General features: G+C 39.1%; 1 protein-coding gene across 1 annotated transcript in view; it reads left to right on the top strand.

The window, feature by feature from the left end:
* The window catches only part of CDH13 (cadherin 13), a 1,051,953-nt gene that overhangs the window by 739,316 nt on the left and 293,883 nt on the right, over positions 1-18,754 (top strand). Inside the window, exon 7 of the mRNA XM_073659781.1 lies at positions 13,310-13,488. Within this exon, the coding sequence (XP_073515882.1) occupies positions 13,310-13,488 (179 nt within the window). The remainder of the gene's footprint in view (positions 1-13,309; positions 13,489-18,754) is intronic.

Here is an 18,754-nt window from a genome sequence, read left to right as displayed (position 1 = left end):
CCGAGTCCGTGAGGGTGAAGAGATTGGGTCAGACGCCGCAGAAAACCCACAGCAAGAAGCAGACATAAGTCTCTCCCACGTGCTGCACATGTGCCCTCACCAAGTCTCCTGTATGTATATTTATGTATATATTATATATTGAGGTGTGTGGTGGGTGCAGGAGGTCCAGCATATTGTATGCAGACACTTCTGGACTTACGTGGATAAGAGAGAGTGATATGATGAATGCTGAATGGCGTCGCGCCAAAAACAAGCAGAGCAGAGCTACCACCGCATGCAAAAAACAAGACCCTCACCTATAAATGGCGACCACAAAGATCTTCTCTTCCTGGAGGACTTGATGTACTAGTTCTCAAATGTTACCAACATACAGTGCTCAAATAAAACCACCATACACTGATCAAATAATACCGCCATACACTGATCAAATAAAACCACCATACACTGATCAAATAATACCACTATACACTGATCAAATAAAACCACCATACACTGATCAAATAAAACCACCATAGACTGATCAAATAAAACCACCATAGACTGATCAAATAAAACCACCATAGACTGATCAAATAATACCACCATACACTGATCAAATAATACCACCATACACTGATCAAATAAAACCACCATACACTGATCAAATAATACCACCATACACTGATCAAATAAAACCACCATAGACTGATTAAATAATACCACCATACACTGATCAAATAATACCACCATACACTGATCAAATAAAACCACCATACACTGATCAAATAATACCACCATACACTGATCAAATAAAACCACCATACACTGATCAAATAATACCACCATACACTGATCAAATAATACCACCATACACTGATCAAATAAAACCACCATACACTGATCAAATAAAACCACCATAGACTGATTAAATAATACCACCATAGACTGATCAAATAATACCACCATACACTGACCAAATAATACCACCATACACTGATTAAATAAAGCTACCATACACTGATCAAATAAAACCACCATACACTGATCAAATAATACCACCATACACTGACCAAATAATACCACCATACACTGATCAAATAATACCACCATACACTGATCAAATAAAACCACCATACACTGATCAAATAAAACCACCATACACTGATCAAATAATACCACCATACACTGACCAAATAATACCACCATACACTGATCAAATAATACCATCATACACTGATCAAATAATACCTCCATACACTGATCAAATAAAACCACCATACACTGATCAAATAAAACCACCATACACTGATCAAATAATACCTCCATACACTGATCAAATAAAACCACCATACACTGATCAAATAATTCCTCCATACACTGACCAAATAATACCACCATACACTGATCAAATAATACCACCATACACTGATCAAATAAAACCACCATACACTCATCAAATAATACCTCCATACACTGATCAAATAAAACCACCATACACTGATCAAATAAAACCACCATACACTGATCAAATATTACCACCATACACTGATCAAATAAAACCACCATACACTGATCAAATAATACCTCCATACACTGATCAAATAAAACCACCATACACTGATCAAATAATACCACCATACACTGATCAAATAAAACCACCATACACTGATCAAATAATACCACCATACACTGATCAAATAAAACCACCATAGACTGATCAAATAATACCACCATACACTGATCAAATAATACCACCATACACTGATCAAATAAAACCACCATACACTGATCAAATAATACCACCATACACTGATCAAATAAAACCACCATACACTGATCAAATCATACCACCATACACTGATCAAATAATACCACCATACACTGATCAAATAAAACCACCATACACTGATCAAATAAAACCACCATAGACTGATTAAATAATACCACCATACACTGATCAAATAATACCACCATACACTGACCAAATAATACCACCATACACTGATCAAATAAAGCTACCATACACTGATCAAATAAAACCACCATACACTGATCAAATAATACCACCATACACTGACCAAATAATACCACCATACACTGATCAAATAATACCGCCATACACTGATCAAATAAAACCGCCATACACTGATCAAATAGTACCACCATACACTGATCAAATAAAACCACCATACACTGATCAAATAATACCACCATACACTGACCAAATAATACCACCATACACTGATCAAATAATACCATCATACACTGATCAAATAATACCTCCATACACTGATCAAATAAAACCACCATACACTGATCAAATAATACCACCATACACTGATCAAATAAAACCACCATACACTGATCAAATAATACCACCATACACTGATCAAATAAAACCACCATAGACTGATCAAATAATACCACCATACACTGATCAAATAATACCACCATACACTGATCAAATAAAACCACCATACACTGATCAAATAATACCACCATACACTGATCAAATAAAACCACCATACACTGATCAAATCATACCACCATACACTGATCAAATAATACCACCATACACTGATCAAATAAAACCACCATACACTGATCAAATAAAACCACCATAGACTGATTAAATAATACCACCATACACTGATCAAATAATACCACCATACACTGACCAAATAATACCACCATACACTGATCAAATAAAGCTACCATACACTGATCAAATAAAACCACCATACACTGATCAAATAATACCACCATACACTGACCAAATAATACCACCATACACTGATCAAATAATACCGCCATACACTGATCAAATAAAACCGCCATACACTGATCAAATAGTACCACCATACACTGATCAAATAAAACCACCATACACTGATCAAATAATACCACCATACACTGACCAAATAATACCACCATACACTGATCAAATAATACCATCATACACTGATCAAATAATACCTCCATACACTGATCAAATAAAACCACCATACACTGATCAAATAAAACCACCATACACTGATCAAATAATACCTCCATACACTGATCAAATAAAACCACCATACACTGATCAAATAATTCCTCCATACACTGACCAAATAATACCACCATACACTGATCAAATAATACCACCATACACTGATCAAATAAAACCACCATACACTCATCAAATAATACCTCCATACACTGATCAAATAAAACCACCATACACTGATCAAATAAAACCACCATACACTGATCAAATATTACCACATACACTGATCAAATAAAACCACCATACACTGATCAAATAATACCTCCATACACTGATCAAATAAAACCACCATACACTGATCAAATAATACCTCCATACACTGATCAAATAAAACCACCATACACTGATCAAATAATACCTCCATACACTGATCAAATAAAACCACCATACACTGATCAAATATTACCACATACACTGATCAAATAAAACCACCATACACTGATCAAATAATACCTCCATACACTGATCAAATAAAACCACCATACACTGATCAAATAATTCCTCCATACACTGAGCAAATAAAACCATCATACACTGATCAAATACTTTCATACGGTACTGAAATAATACTGCCATACAGTACTCAAATACTGTCATACGATACTCAAATAATACTGCAATTCGGTACTCAAATAACACTATCATACAGTGCTCAAATACTGTCAGACGATACTCAAATAATACTGTCATACAGTTCTCAAATACTGTCATACAGTGCTCAAATAATACTGCCATATGATACTAAAATAATACTGCCATACAGTACCCAAATAACACTATCATACCGTGCTCAAATACTGTCATACAGTGCTCAAATAATACTGCCATACGGTACTCAAATAATACTGCCATACTGTGCTCAAATAATACTGCCATACGATACTCAAATAATAATGCCATGCAGTGCCCAAATACCACCATTGAGTGCTGAAAAACAGTTTTATGCTGGGCTCAAATAATACCACTATACAATGTTCAAACAATGCCACCATACAGTGCTCAAATAATGCTGCCATACAGTGTTGAAATAACACCACCATTTTCAATTAATAATACCCTATAGTACTCAACTATTAGAAATGCTGTAGTAGACATGGAATGATGGGTTTGTAGAGAGCTTTTGTCTAAACAGCCAATCTGAGCAAGCAGAAAAAAAACAGGAACCTCACTTGTTGGGGCAGCGAGCGACTACGATGCCGTCTCTCCCTGGAGGACCCTATGTGGCCATAATAGACGCTTTCCTTTCCATGTTTTGGCGCTGCGGGAACATTGAGCCCTTTCCCCCTCAGTGAGTATGTAAGTATCAAAAGACCCTTCTAGCCAATAGGAATTTTTGAAAGTGGACCATCCCTTTAAATTTTCCTCTATGGGAAAAGTCTTCTAGTCCCCTGCATTGTTAAAGGGACGCTCTCCAATGGCTCCATGTGTCACTCGCTCCAGGTTTACTTAGCGAGTTTCCATAATTTTTATGACACAGATAAAAGTTTCGGATGACTGGCGGAATGATGGGAAATGTTCATGAATGGCTGCTCCGGTCTAAGCTGTCGGGGACGTTGATTTCGGGTTTTATTTGCAGTAATTATAATATCATATCTGGCTGTTTCCTGCTGTCATGTTACCCTCTCATTACATTGTTACAGCACACAAACCATTTTATGCAATTGTTTATATTGCAAATAGCGCACCGGGCATACAACCGCAATACGCTGTCTGCAAATTCTCAATGTAAAATGATGTGGTGGCAGTGACCCCTACAGGCAGCAAGAGTGTACTGCACACAAGCAAATTAGTGCATAAATTTTGATTCAGGAGCATTCTACCCAAAATAGTAAGAAACACAATAAATGTGTTCTGGACTTGTCTTAATTGATCCCCAGAGAGCCCTGATCTCACATCATCCAGTCTGTCTGGGATCACATGAAGGATCTGCACAAGCCGCATACACAGAAGATCTGGGGTCGGTTCTCCAAGATGTTTGGAACAAATAAATGTTTGTTCATTCACTTTTGCATTTTGTTAATTGGTAAAAATAAACAATTAACACTTCTATTTGCTTCTCACAGTGCACACTTGCTTAAAACTTTTGCACCGTTCTGACTATATTATTGGGTATCACAAAAGTTTCCAGGACTTTTGTATTTTGTACAGAAATCAGCGCCTGTAACCGCACCCCCGGCCCTGACTGACAGCCAGCCCTAATGCCGACCTGCTTTCAGTCAGTAACGGGGGTGCGGTTACAGCCGCCGGTCTCTATACACAGAGCAGTGACTGAACACACAAAGGCACTGCCCCGTATCTGGAAGGGGAATGCTGCCAGGAGGAATAAAGTTAATTTCCTCCAGGTGGTGGGGCTCTCAGTGTCGGCGCTGGACAGATTAAGGACTCTTAACCTGCAGATTAACCTCATATCTGCAGGGTAATAGCATTCTTTCATGTGACAGGCACACTTTAAAGAATAGAATGAAACAATGCTGAATAATACCATTATACGGTGCTCAATAATACCACAATGTAGTGCCCAATAATACCACCATGTAGTGCCCAATACTACCACCATACAGTGTCCAATAATACCACCATGTTGTGCCCAATAATGCCACCATACAGTGCCCAATATTACCATCATACTGTATCCAATAATACTACCATACAGTGCCCAATATTACCATCATGCAGTATCCAATAATACCACCATACAGTGCTCAATAATACCACCATGTCGTGCCCAATAATACCACCATGTCGTGCACAATAATACCACCATATAGTGCCCAATAATGCCACCATACAGTACACAATAATACCACCATGTAGTGCCCAATAATACCACCATGTAGTGCCCAATAATACCACCATACAGTGCCCAATAATACCACCATGTCGTGCCCATTAATACCACCATACAGTATACAATATTACCACCATGTAGTGCCCAATAATACCACCATACAGTGCCCAATAATACCACCATGTAGAGCATAATACCGCCATACAGTGGCCAATAATGCCACCATACCGTGCCCAATAATACCATCATGTAGTGCTCAATAATACCGCCATACAGTACACAATAATACCACCATGTAGAGCATAATACCGCCATACAGTGCCCAATAATGCCACCATACCGTGCCCAATAATACCATCATGTAGTGCCCAATAATACCACCATACAGTGCCCAATAATACCACCATGTAGCGCATAATACCGCCATACAGTGCCCAATAATGCCACCATACCATGCCCAATAATACCATCATGTAGTGCCCAATAATACCACCATACAGTACCCAATATTACCATCATACAGTATCCAATAATACCACCATACAGTGCCCAACAATACCATGTCGTGCTCAATAATACCACCCTACAGTGCCCAATAATACCACCCTACAGTGCCCAATAATACCATCATGTCGTGCACAATAATACCACCATATAGTGCCCAATAATGCCAACATACAGTACACAATAATACCACCATATAGTGCCCAATAATACCACCATGTCGTGCCCATTAATACCACCATACAGTATACAATATTACCACCATGTAGTGCCCAATAATACCACCATACAGTGCCCAATAATACCACCATGTAGAGCATAATACCGCCATACAGTGGCCAATAATGCCACCATACCGTGCCCAATAATACCATCATGTCGTGCTCAATAATACCACCCTACAGTGCCCAATAATACCACCCTACAGTGCCCAATAATACCATCATGTCATGCACAATAATACCACCATATAGTGCCCAATAATGCCACCATACAGTACACAATAATACCACCATATAGTGCCCAATAATACCACCATACAGTGCCCAATAATACCACCATGTCGTGCCCATTAATACCACCATACAGTATACAATATTACCACCATGTAGTGCCCAATAATACCACCATACAGTGCCCAATAATACCACCATGTAGAGCATAATACCGCCATACAGTGGCCAATAATGCCACCATACCGTGCCCAGTAATACCATCATGTAGTGCTCAATAATACCGCCATACAGTACACAATAATACCACCATGTAGAGCATAATACCGCCATACAGTGCCCAATAATGCCACCATACCATGCCCAATAATACCATCATGTAGTGCCGAATAATACCACCAAACAGTGCCCAATAATACCACCATGTAGCGCATAATACCGCCATACAGTGCCCAATAATGCCACCATACCATGCCCAATAATACCATCATGTAGTGCCCAATAATACCACCATACAGTACCCAATATTACCATCATACAGTATCCAATAATACCACCATACGGTGCCCAACAATACCATGTCGTGCTCAATAATACCACCCTACAGTGCCCAATAATACCATCATGTAGTGCCCAGTAATACCACCATGTAGTGCCCAATAATGCCACCATACAGTACACAATAATACCACCATACAGTGCCCAATAATACCACCATGTAGTGCCCAGTAGTAATACCACTGTGCACTGTAGACTTTTGCTGCTTCGTCTTTGTTACATTCCACTAAATATTTCCAGGATGTTCTTTGCTTCCAGGCAATTGCTCGAGGACAACTTCTGTCTGAGCAGTTATGATGAGCGGCCATATGGCGGAGAAGCTTGGGAGGACTGGGGCAGAGCGCAGAGTGTGAATTACCCCCGATTAGCTGATAATATAAAGCTGAGCATCTCCCGTTCATCTGTTGGGTGTGAATAATTGAAATCTGTGTGTTTTTCCTGGTGACACTGGTGACGACGCGCGTCACGGATACATTTGCATTTTCTCTCGACACATAAAGAGTGAAATGATCTGTATCACTTATTTACGGGGCTGGAAATGCGCTGACGTCCTCACACAGCAGATGTCTTGATAGAGATGACATCTGCTGCCTTCAGGAGGCCATGAGTATCAGTGCGCTGCGCTCACCTTTAAAGGCGACATCATGGGCACAGCGCAACTTTTCGAGCAATTTTTTAATCAGTTTTCTTGTTTTGGAGAAAGATGACGAGTGATCCCCGCCGCATTCCTGAGAGCAGATCTCAAATCCTACGAAATTTGCAAAGTTTAACCCATTCATAACCTTAATTTCATCGTTATTCAGAGGCGTGATCTGTGCTGCTTGGGTTCATTTGAAAATTGCCTAAAGTTGGTCATCGTGTTTAGAAAACCCATTTCCATGATTTTATTTAGGATGGGCTTGTGCAAAAACCCAGCGGTCAGTCTGAACAAGCCGAGCTGGGCTATTAGATGCAAGAACTGCATTGATTGAAACAAATGTGTCTGCAGGTAGTTTATTAACCCTTTCCTGACATGTGATGTGCATTTACTGTGTGTCACACTCCGAGTGATAGGTGTATGTAGCTGGCAGGGCAGATGCTGGTTGCGTTACACAGCCGACATCTGCCTTTAACAGCAGAAACTGGAGTCAGAGCTGATCGCTGTTGTTTATGCCTTTTAAATGCCGCTGTCAATCTGTGACAGCGGCATTTAAGATGTACAATCCAGATGACAGTAGGGAACTTGCTCTTTCTTCCCCTTTCTCTTCTTCCTCTTTCTCCTCTTCCTTCTCCTCTTCCTCCTCCTCTTTCTCTTCCTCGGTCCCCTCCTCTTCATCATCTTACTCCTCTTTTTTCTCCCTCCTCCTCCTCTTCCTTCTCTTCCTCCTCTTCTTCCTCCCCCTCTTCATCCTCATCATCTTCTTCCTCCTCTTCCTTCTCCTCTTCCTCCACCTCATCCTCTTTCTCTTCCTCTTCCCCTCCTCTTCTTCCTCTTCCTCCTCATCTTCCTCTCCGCTTCCTCATCCTCCTTCTGCTCTACTCCCTCCTCATTCTCCTCCTCATCTTCTTCTTCCTCTTCTTCCCCCTCCTCTTATCTTTCCTCCTCTTATTACTTCTACTTTTCCTTCTCCTCCTCTTCCCCCTCCTCATCTTCTTCCTCCTCCTCTTGCTCTTCCTCCTCCTCTTTCTCTTCTTCCTCTTCCTTCTCTTCCTCCTGTTCATTTTCCTTCTCCTCCTCTTTCTCCTCTTCGTCTTTGTTTTATTTTGGATTTATTGTAACTACATTATTATTATTATTATTTGTAGCATTTTCTATAATTATATTTCTTATTTTTTCTATATTTGTAAATTTATATTTATATTTTACAGTATATTTATTCTATTTATTTTTAAGGATATAATGTGTATTTTGCATTACATGAAAAAAATAGGACCATATCACCATTTTTTTTCAGACCCATAACTATATTTTTCTGTTGACAGACCTGTGTCAGTGTTTGTTTTGTTCATGGCAACATGTCGTTTTTATTGATACCATTTTGAGGTTACATTAAATGATTAGATGAGATCGCCTTTATTGCATTTTTAGGCCGATTCTGGAGTTTCGATTTATTTCTTTGCTTTGTACGGTATTAAATACTTTTATATGTGTAATAGAAAGGACTTTTGGATGTGGCAATACAGAATATTTTTTATTTTTTTATTTTTGTTAGTGTCTTTATTTTTAATAATAGATGGGGTAGGGGACTTTTTTTTTACTTTTAATTAAAAAAAAATATTTTAAAAGAAGGAGGAGGAATATTAAATATTACAATTAATAATAATTGGGAATAAACAATAATCAGAATGTAACTAATTGGGATATAACGGAATGGTGAAAATTATATAATTATTCATTTTTATATAATAATAATAATAATAAAATAATACACTAATAATAAAAAAATAATACTAAAATAATACACTAATTATGATAATTACAAGTAAAAAAATAACTGGGATATTGTGACTTCTATTTAATGGAATTGTGAAGATTATATAATTATTGCCTTTTATATAATAATAATAATAATAATAATAATAAAAAAAATTATTATAATATTATTAGCACTAATTATGATACAAATAAAAAAAAAATTGGGATATTACAAATTGGGATGTGACTTCTATTTATGGAATTGTGAAGATTATATAATTATTGACTTTTATATAGTAATAATAATAGTAATAAAATTAATAATACAATTATCAACACTAATTATGATACTTAAAATTAAAAATAATAACTGGTATATTACAAATTGGGATGTGACTTATATTTAATGAAATTGTGAGAATTATATAATTATTGCCTTTCATATAATAATAATAATAGTAATAAAAATTAATAATACAATTATTAACACTAATTATGATACAAATAAAAAATAATAATAATATCTGGAATATTACAAATTGGGATGTGACTTCTATTTATGGAATTGTGAAGATTATATAATTATTGACTTTAAGATAATAATAATAATAGTAATAATTACTTTCTGAGATGTGACTTCTATTTAATGGAATTGTGAAAATTATATAATTATTGCCTTTTATGTAAAAAATGATAATGATAAAAATACTAAAAATGGTAATTAAATTCATGACATTAATAAAGATTCTTAGAAATCAATTGTAACTGGTGTATTACTAAGTGGGATGTGACTACTATATATTACTAATTGTGAAAATTCTATCATTTTTGGCTTTTATAGAACCAAATTTTATATTTTTTCTTACATTTATCTTTCATGTATTTCATTTTTTAATTCATGTATTAAAAAAAAATCAATTCCGCTCTTAATAATTAGCACAATTATTCCACTTCCTCCACTTTTCTTTTTTTCACTCCTTACTCCGAGCCTGGGGTCATGGAGGAAAGCACAAACCATATGTTACCTGCCTATATGTGACCTATTTTTCTAGTATAGATAGAACTTTTTTATAGATGGCGTAGGATGGGAGCGGGGAGGTCACGCAGGCATGATCACATTCATCTGCCTTCTCGGAGGGCATGCTGGGAGTTGTAGTTGTGCACCCCACTGCACCACAGGCACTGAGATATCATCAGCCTGAGCTGTGACATGTGTCATCTGATCGGTGTTGCTCCCATGTCCGGCAGTCCATATGTGTGGCCCCCGCGCCGGTGACACCAGAGTGCAGCGGTAATTATCCACAGATCAAGAGGGGTCACCGGCTGCACAGCGGATCCATCCATTTCTAATGAAGCCCGGAATGAGTGAAGGCAGCACACAACAGGAGGCTTATTCCAGACCCTACATGAGGCTAATGTGATACTTTTGTGCAAATGTGTTTTTTGCATATTAATCAGTCTTGTTAAATAAATGTGCTGTATGTGTGTTCACAGCATCGCACCGCGCCGCCGTCCTGTAATCCTGCGGAAAATAAACTTCTAATTAACATGTCTCTTCATGGTCAAATAACCTTAATAAAAGCCCATTATCCGGCAGGGAGGAGAGAGGGAGAACACATATCTCCTAGCCGGTGCTCTCAGAGCTGTGGGACGTTCGGCCATTGTACATCTCGGCTGTATCAAAAATTCCGCATCAAAGACGGGCAACGTGAAACAGTAAACGACGACTGGTCTGTTCCCGGCAGTGGTGCATTTTGAAGCTCGTTGGCCACCATGCAAAGTCTCCAGCTGGATCCCAACTTTCTTGGCACTGGTCTTATCATATTGGCCAAAGGGACCTTTTGGAACTGCCTAAGCTCTGGTACTCAAGTGTGACTGCAACTCTTGCACCCACTATAGTGACGCCCAGTCTTGAGCTTGTCTAGATGTTTTCCAAGAAACTAGGACTAGGGGTCGGCTGTGTGGTTAGCACTGTTTGTTGCCTTGTAGCTCTGGAATCTTGGGTTTACGTGGGCAACATCTTCAAGGACTTTGTATGTTCTCCCAATGAGTTTCCTCCACGGTTTCCAAGAAATTCTATGTAGGTCAACTCGAAATCAAGATTTTGAGTCCCAAGGTCAAATTTTGCCAGTTTTCTCAAATTTGGCTTGAAAATTTGATTCCTTTTTACATTTTTCAATGCGAATCGTAAAATGTAAGATCATAGCATCATAAACAAACATAGGGTAAGAAAATGAATACTCACATGTCCCCAGCCCTCAGCTGTCGCTCCCTCTGGTCCTTCAGCATTTTTGGTGCCTCCATCGTTGACTCAGCCTTGTGAGGTCATGACATCGCCACTTGACATATCACTGTGAAGTCATGACCTTTGCAAGGCAAAGTTAACACCAGAGTCGCAGATGAGGTAGGAAGAGGAGACTGGACCAGAGTGATCGACAGGTGAGGACCAGGAAGAGACCCACAAATCCTCCATTTTTCTGGATTCGCACATAGAGAATTCTAAGAGGTGACGGAATCTGACAAATCAAATTTTTTTTAGGAAATTCGAGATGCCTTTGATTAACTTGAATCAATTTGCTCATCTCATTATAGAAATAATTGATAATACATGTACAAGAAAGAAAGAAAGCTGCAGGGTTAGACTGGTTCTCAGCATCTAATAATACATTGGGCCCCAAAAGTCTAATACAAGACAACATTTTACCAGCATGGTAGCAAAGTCACTGAGCCGAAGGCAGTTCACATCACAACCACTGGGTAGGCACCTATAACATAAACATCTCCCAATAGAGTATCGCAAAATCATGTTTTTTTGTTCAAAGTTGGTCAACTCGGAATAAGAGCAAAGATAAGATAGGAAACATCTGTAACCTGAAGTTCTTATTCCAAGGGCAACATCTACAGTATATGTGTGGGGGTCCTTTAAAGTTTTACATGGACTTTACCAAAAGAAGAGGATGATGACCATTTGCTTGGTATGACATTCCTCAAAAGACAACTGGGCTTGGTGGATAAGTTTGTCTTTAGTCCGCCAGACAAGATTATATACAGTATTAGCCATGAGTGCAAAGAGTGACCATATGGATTGGGTATTGGTCTACAAATGATTGAGGTACACATGTGGGCTTCCTTACCTTTTTTCTTGGACTTTGAGAAGAGTGGCATGGGATGACCAGGATTGGAAAAACATTATATTTTGATACTCTGCCAGGAGATGTTTATGGTTTATGTGGCCACCCAGAGGTTGTGATATGAATTGCAACTTGTCGAGAGCTTTCCTAGAATGTATTTAATTAGTGTTGGGAGACATTGGAGTGCTTAAGGAAATTTTTCTAAAAAGTAAGGGTGGACAAATCTATTCTTATTTCTTCAGAAGGTCTACGAGAAGGAATAGATTGGCCCAATCTCTCTTTCCTTTGTGTGATTGATCCTTCTTTCTAAGACTCCCCCATAACATAATTCTCATAGTATCAGTATGGCCCTATTTTTATCTGTTTCTATGGGTCATGGATAGTTAGATATTTTCGTTGAGTTTCTTTTATGACAAATGACACATTTTTTTTGGTAATTTTCCATGTTTCTAGGAACCATCGTGATGAACATGCTGGCGTTCGATGCTGATGACCCCACAACAGATAACGCCGTCCTGCGGTACAACATTCTCAAGCAGACGCCAGATAAACCATCACCAAACATGTTCTACATAGATCCAGAAAAGGGCGACATTGTCACGGTGGTGTCTCCGGCTCTGCTGGATCGTGAAGTGAGTGACAAATTTATTGATTTCTCGCAAAACCCATTGTCTAGAATTAGCCTAACAACTCAGAGAAGAAAAAAAATATGGTATTCCGATCTTAATGTATTCAGCGCGAGAGATGGATGGTGTAATTGCACTAATTAAGATTTCCATTAAGATGAATCTGTGAATCCGCCCCCGTCGGCAAGTGAAATCAGTCAAATGGCAAAACGGATCTGATGTACTTGTATCATAAATCACTGTCAGGATTGGTTTTGGGAAACAGGACAATCCCATTGTTTAAGCGTTGTAGTGCTGGACCACCTAAACCTAAGTCTGAGGGTCCTTTAGTAGTGAATCTGTCAGAGGTGGATCATCCATTTCCTCTACTGTCAATGCAGTAAGGAGCCCAATAATGAAAAGGGTGGCCTGATCTTGAAACGTTATTGCAGTGACCCTCTCCTCTGGCTGTTATGACTTGCTACCTCTCTGGCCGTTATGACCTGGTGCAAACGTGATCCATAACCAGACACCAGCTTCTGAATCTTAGCCTGTTCCTCATGGATAATTTACTCCAGGTTACTAATATTCTTGGGTTTATCACCTTCTTCAAATCCCACCAAAGATATTTTAATGAGGTTCAAGTTAGGCGATTTTGATGGCCGCTAGAGGATGTTTTCTGAGAACAAGCCTTAGTGGACATTGAGGTATGCTTGGGATAGTTTTATTGTTGGAATTTAACCTCGTCCTAAAGGGAATGACTTTTTCTCCTAGGATTTCTTGATACTTGATGAAATCCATATTGCCCTCCACATGCTGCAGGTTTCGAGTGCCAGAACAAGCAAAGCAGCCCCAGAACATCACCAAGCCGCCGTCATGCTTCAATGTAGTCATAACTAAGCCCTGGCCATGCTTCACTGTAGCTATCACTGAGTCACCGTCATGCTTCACTGTAGTCATCACCAAGTCAACACCATGCTTCACTATAGGCATCATCAAGCCACTGCCATGCTTCATTTTAGATATTATTGAGCCACCACCATGCTTCACTTTAGATATCATTGAGTCACCACCATTCTTCATTGTAGGCATAACCAAATACCAGGCTTCACTGTAGACATCACTGAGCCACTGCCATTCTTCACTGTGGGTGTCACCGAGCCCTGCCATGCTTCTCAGTAAACATCATCAAGCCCTTGCCATGTTTTACTGTAGACATCACTGAGCCACTGCGATGCTTCACTGTAGGCATCATTGAGCCCCCACCATGCTTCACTGTAGGTTGAGTGTTCTTTTCAGGTTATGTTTCATTCTTACTCTTCCAAACATATTGCTGCTCCATATGCCTGAACAGTTCCAGTTTTATGTCATTGCTTCACAGAACAGAATTCTAGAACTTCTGTTACTTTTTGGCTTTGAGCCTATTGGAGGTGACATTTCTTGTGCTTTTGGGTCAGTAGAAGTGACGTCTTAGAGTTCGGGCATTGAGACCTTCAGCATTTAGTATGTGCCTTACTGTGCAAACTGAACCCTTAGCACCTGCTGCTATTAAATCTTGCTGCAGGTCTTTTATAGTCAGTCAACGTTTTTTTAACCACCTGCCTTCTTAGCAATCAGCCAGTGACTGCTTCCTATTTTCTGACACATACCCAAGAATATTAATTATCAGGAGGCCATTGCCCATAATAAATGGGCTAGTATTCCTCTGGAATGCTGCCAGAATCTGGTGTAGGTCATAACAGCCAGAGGAGCAGCAGGTCACAACAGCCAGATGTGCTCTACTAAGTTCTAAAGAAGCTTATCATGAACGAAGTAACAATCTTTAGACTGCAATAGTTGAATTTGGAGAAACCACGTGGTATATTACTGGTGTTGAGCTGTTTATATTGTTCTTGTTTGGCTTATTACAGAAAGTTTGTAAATTGAATTTAAATCAGGGTTGAATCTTTCTATCTCTCATTACAGTGTTTATTGCCCTAGTAGACTCCGTTTCTGTATGATATGTGCCCTTATCATATCATTTTTGCTGTGTTGCCTTTATACCATTAGCATCTTTTCTGGTATAGAAAGTAAAATTTTCTTTTTGTTACCCGACTTCTGTAGATTTTTTTTTTTCCGCTTGATCCTCATTCATTTCCTCGGAGAGTAAACAGAAGAAGAGACGTTTGGTAGCACATTACTTCATGCTTTGTAGTTCTGGAGAGCAGATGAAAGCCACGCATTCCTAATTTCTATTGAAAGTTTTATATGAAGCTTCAGCCGTGCCCAGGTATCCATGAATATTAATCATTTCAAGGAGCTGAATATCTGCCTGGTACTATTATGTATAGAGTATATACAAACTAGTATGGGTCTGGTGCCCGCCATTGTTTCTGAGCTATGGATATGACTCCCGCAAGTGATCTGGAACCACCAAAGACAAAGACTGAAAATGCTTTGGGGAAGGGTCTCGTTCTTCAAAACTTTTAGGGTCCCTAAAAAGGACAATGTGTCTACCAACCAATATGGTTCTCTCACCATGGTCAAGGGCTTCCGATCTCTGAAAGGTCTAGTTCCCACAAAGGATCTGCATAGACTATTATTGGCAATGGGTCTAAAGGCTCTAAACCTTTTAACTTATTGGCAAATGGTCTGGAGACCACACAAACATGTATAGGACCATAAACTTTTATTTGTAAAGTGTCTAAAGACCATTAATTCCTATTGACAAGGATCTGGAGATTATAAGATGTTATTGGCAAAGGGTCTAGAGACCATACAACTATTAACTTGTTGGCAAAGCATCTAAAGACCACAAAGTTTGAAGACCATAAACTCCATTTGACAAAGGATCTGGTCTGAAGACCATAATGACTTGTTGACCAGGGATCTGGATTACAAAAACTATTAGAAAATACAGTGTCTGGGGACTTAGAATCTATGGACACCTTTAGCATTGAAAAAGTTTTTTTTACACTTTAGTACAATTTTATTAACTTAAGGTTACCGCTTAGTTTCAGTTTGTAGTCTCAATTTCTTCATTCATTTTTAGACCCCCTCATAGGCAGTTTGCAGCCTGATCCAAGTTTCAGATTTTTCTCTAGTGGTAGTTTCCGTCTCTGTAATATAGGCTGGATATGATCTTTGTGTGTCTCTCCTAGTAATATAGGCTAGATGTGATGGTTGTGTCTTTCCAAGCAATATAGAATGGTTGTGATCTCTGTGTCCCTTTCAGTAATATAGACTGGATATGAGGTTTGTGTGACTCTCCCAGTAATATAGGCTGGATGTGAGGTGTGCTTGTCTCCCAGTAATATAGGCTGGATGTGAGCTCTGTGTGTCTCTCCCAGTAATATAGGCTGGATGTGAGATCTGTGTGTCTCTCCCAGTAATATAGGCTGGATGTGAGGTCTGTGTGTCTCTCCCAGTAATATAGGCTGGATGTGAGCTCTGTGTGTCTCTCAGTAATATAGGCTAGATGTGAGATCTGTGTGTCTCTCCCAGTAATATAGGCTGGATGTGAGGTCTGTGTGTCTCTCCCAGTAATATAGACTGGATGTGAGGTCTGCATGTCTCTCCCAGTAATATAGGCTGGATGTAAGGTCTGTGTGTCTCTCCCAGTAATATAGGCTGGATGTGAGATCTGTGTGTCTCTCAGTAATATAGGCTGGATGTAAGGTCTGTATGTCTCTCCCAGTAATATAGGCTGAATATGAGGTCTGTGTGTCTCTCCCAGTAATATAGGCTGGATGTAAGGTCTGTGTGTCTCTCCCAGTAATAGAGGCTGGATGTGAGATCTGTGTGACTCTCCCAGTAATATAGGCTGGATGTGACGTCTGTACGTCTGTAATATAGACTTAATGTGAGCTCTGTGGCTATCCAGGCAATGTCCATAAACTCATATGGACACTCTTTTGGGTGATTTTAAGCTGTTATTTGCAAAGGGTCTACAGTCCATAAATTTATTAACTTATTGGTAAAGGATCTGAAGACCACAAACTCTTCTTGGCAGAAGTTCTGAAGACTATAAACTCCAAAGGAACTGGTCTCAAGATCACAATGTTTTGTTAGGATGGGGTCTTGACCACATAAACTGCAATTAGAAAATATCTGGGATCTTATAGACTATGGACACCTTTAGCAAGAAAAATATGCTTTTCACATTTGTTAGTTGTTACTTTTAGTTAAAAATATTACACTTAGTTTCAGTCTGCAATTTTCATTTCTTCATTAATTTTCAGACCCCTGATATGCAATTTGCCGCTTCCTACTTGGTTCCTATTTTTCTTTTGCGGGAGTGTCTCTCCCAGTAATATAGGCTGGATGTTATATATCCACTGCTGATCTGTGAACAACCCCCTATCTACTGCTTTCTCTAATACTGGAAATATACACGTTAGGTTTGCAGACAGCTATCTACGTAGACTAATTAGACTTATTAAGCACCAACCTTCCGAAGTATGGAGCAGATATAAAGTTTTGGGGTTTTCCAAGTTAAAATTGCGGCTAAAACTCACTTTCCACCTTATGTTGCATTTCCATCCCAGCGTGCGACAATCTAAAAGTCCGGATTGTTTCCGTTCTCCGCGATGACGAATGGACAGAACAAGAACTCCGGTTCTATTTCATCCCTTTCTTTTGTGTGTTGTAATAAGCACCTTTAAGCAGTCCGTACACTCATTACTTTCCTCCATCTATATGCAAATGTTAAACCCTCCGCTCCTTCTCCTTTTTTTTAATGAAAAGATATTAATCTTTACAATGAGCGATCTCGCACTTTTTAACTTTGAAATATTCATATTTACCGGGACGGCAGAAGCTGCGGCTTTGAGCATTGACTAATTTCTTCGCTGCCAGGTTTTTATTGTTTGGACGCTTGTTGGAAGCTATAGACTTATTCTGAATGTCGGAATCGGGCGTCAACAGACACCTGGAACTTCTAAGTCTCTGTTCACATCCATGTCCCAACTTTCATTTATAGCGTCTGTTTTACGACAGGTCTAAGTGGCTTCCATGTAATGAGATCCTGCTGAGCTCCGTCACAGATTCCTGGTGCTCGCTCCTCTACTCTTGCCATCATATGTGACAAAATTGCTGATGAACCTTAGGGTATGTGCACACTGTGGGGGTTTCTTAGGTGTTTTTGGATCAAAAACTGAGCAAAAACTCTCTAAATCCTCCTAAAAAACTTCTGCTCTGAAAACTCAGCAAAATTACTCCATGTGCACATTGCCCTAGACTCTGTGCACACTGAGTTCTTCGAGGCATTCAAGAACGATGAGTTTTCCAAGCGGAAACCACTCCAGTAAATGCT

The sequence above is a fragment of the Phyllobates terribilis genome, unplaced genomic scaffold (genome assembly GCF_046119375.1).
Source record: "Phyllobates terribilis strain yellow unplaced genomic scaffold, ASM4611937v1 Scaffold_14__1_contigs__length_39327217, whole genome shotgun sequence".
Taxonomy (NCBI): Eukaryota; Metazoa; Chordata; class Amphibia; order Anura; family Dendrobatidae; genus Phyllobates; species Phyllobates terribilis.
Note: the sequence above shows the minus strand (reverse complement) of the source record. Positions and strands in the feature narration are given on the sequence as shown.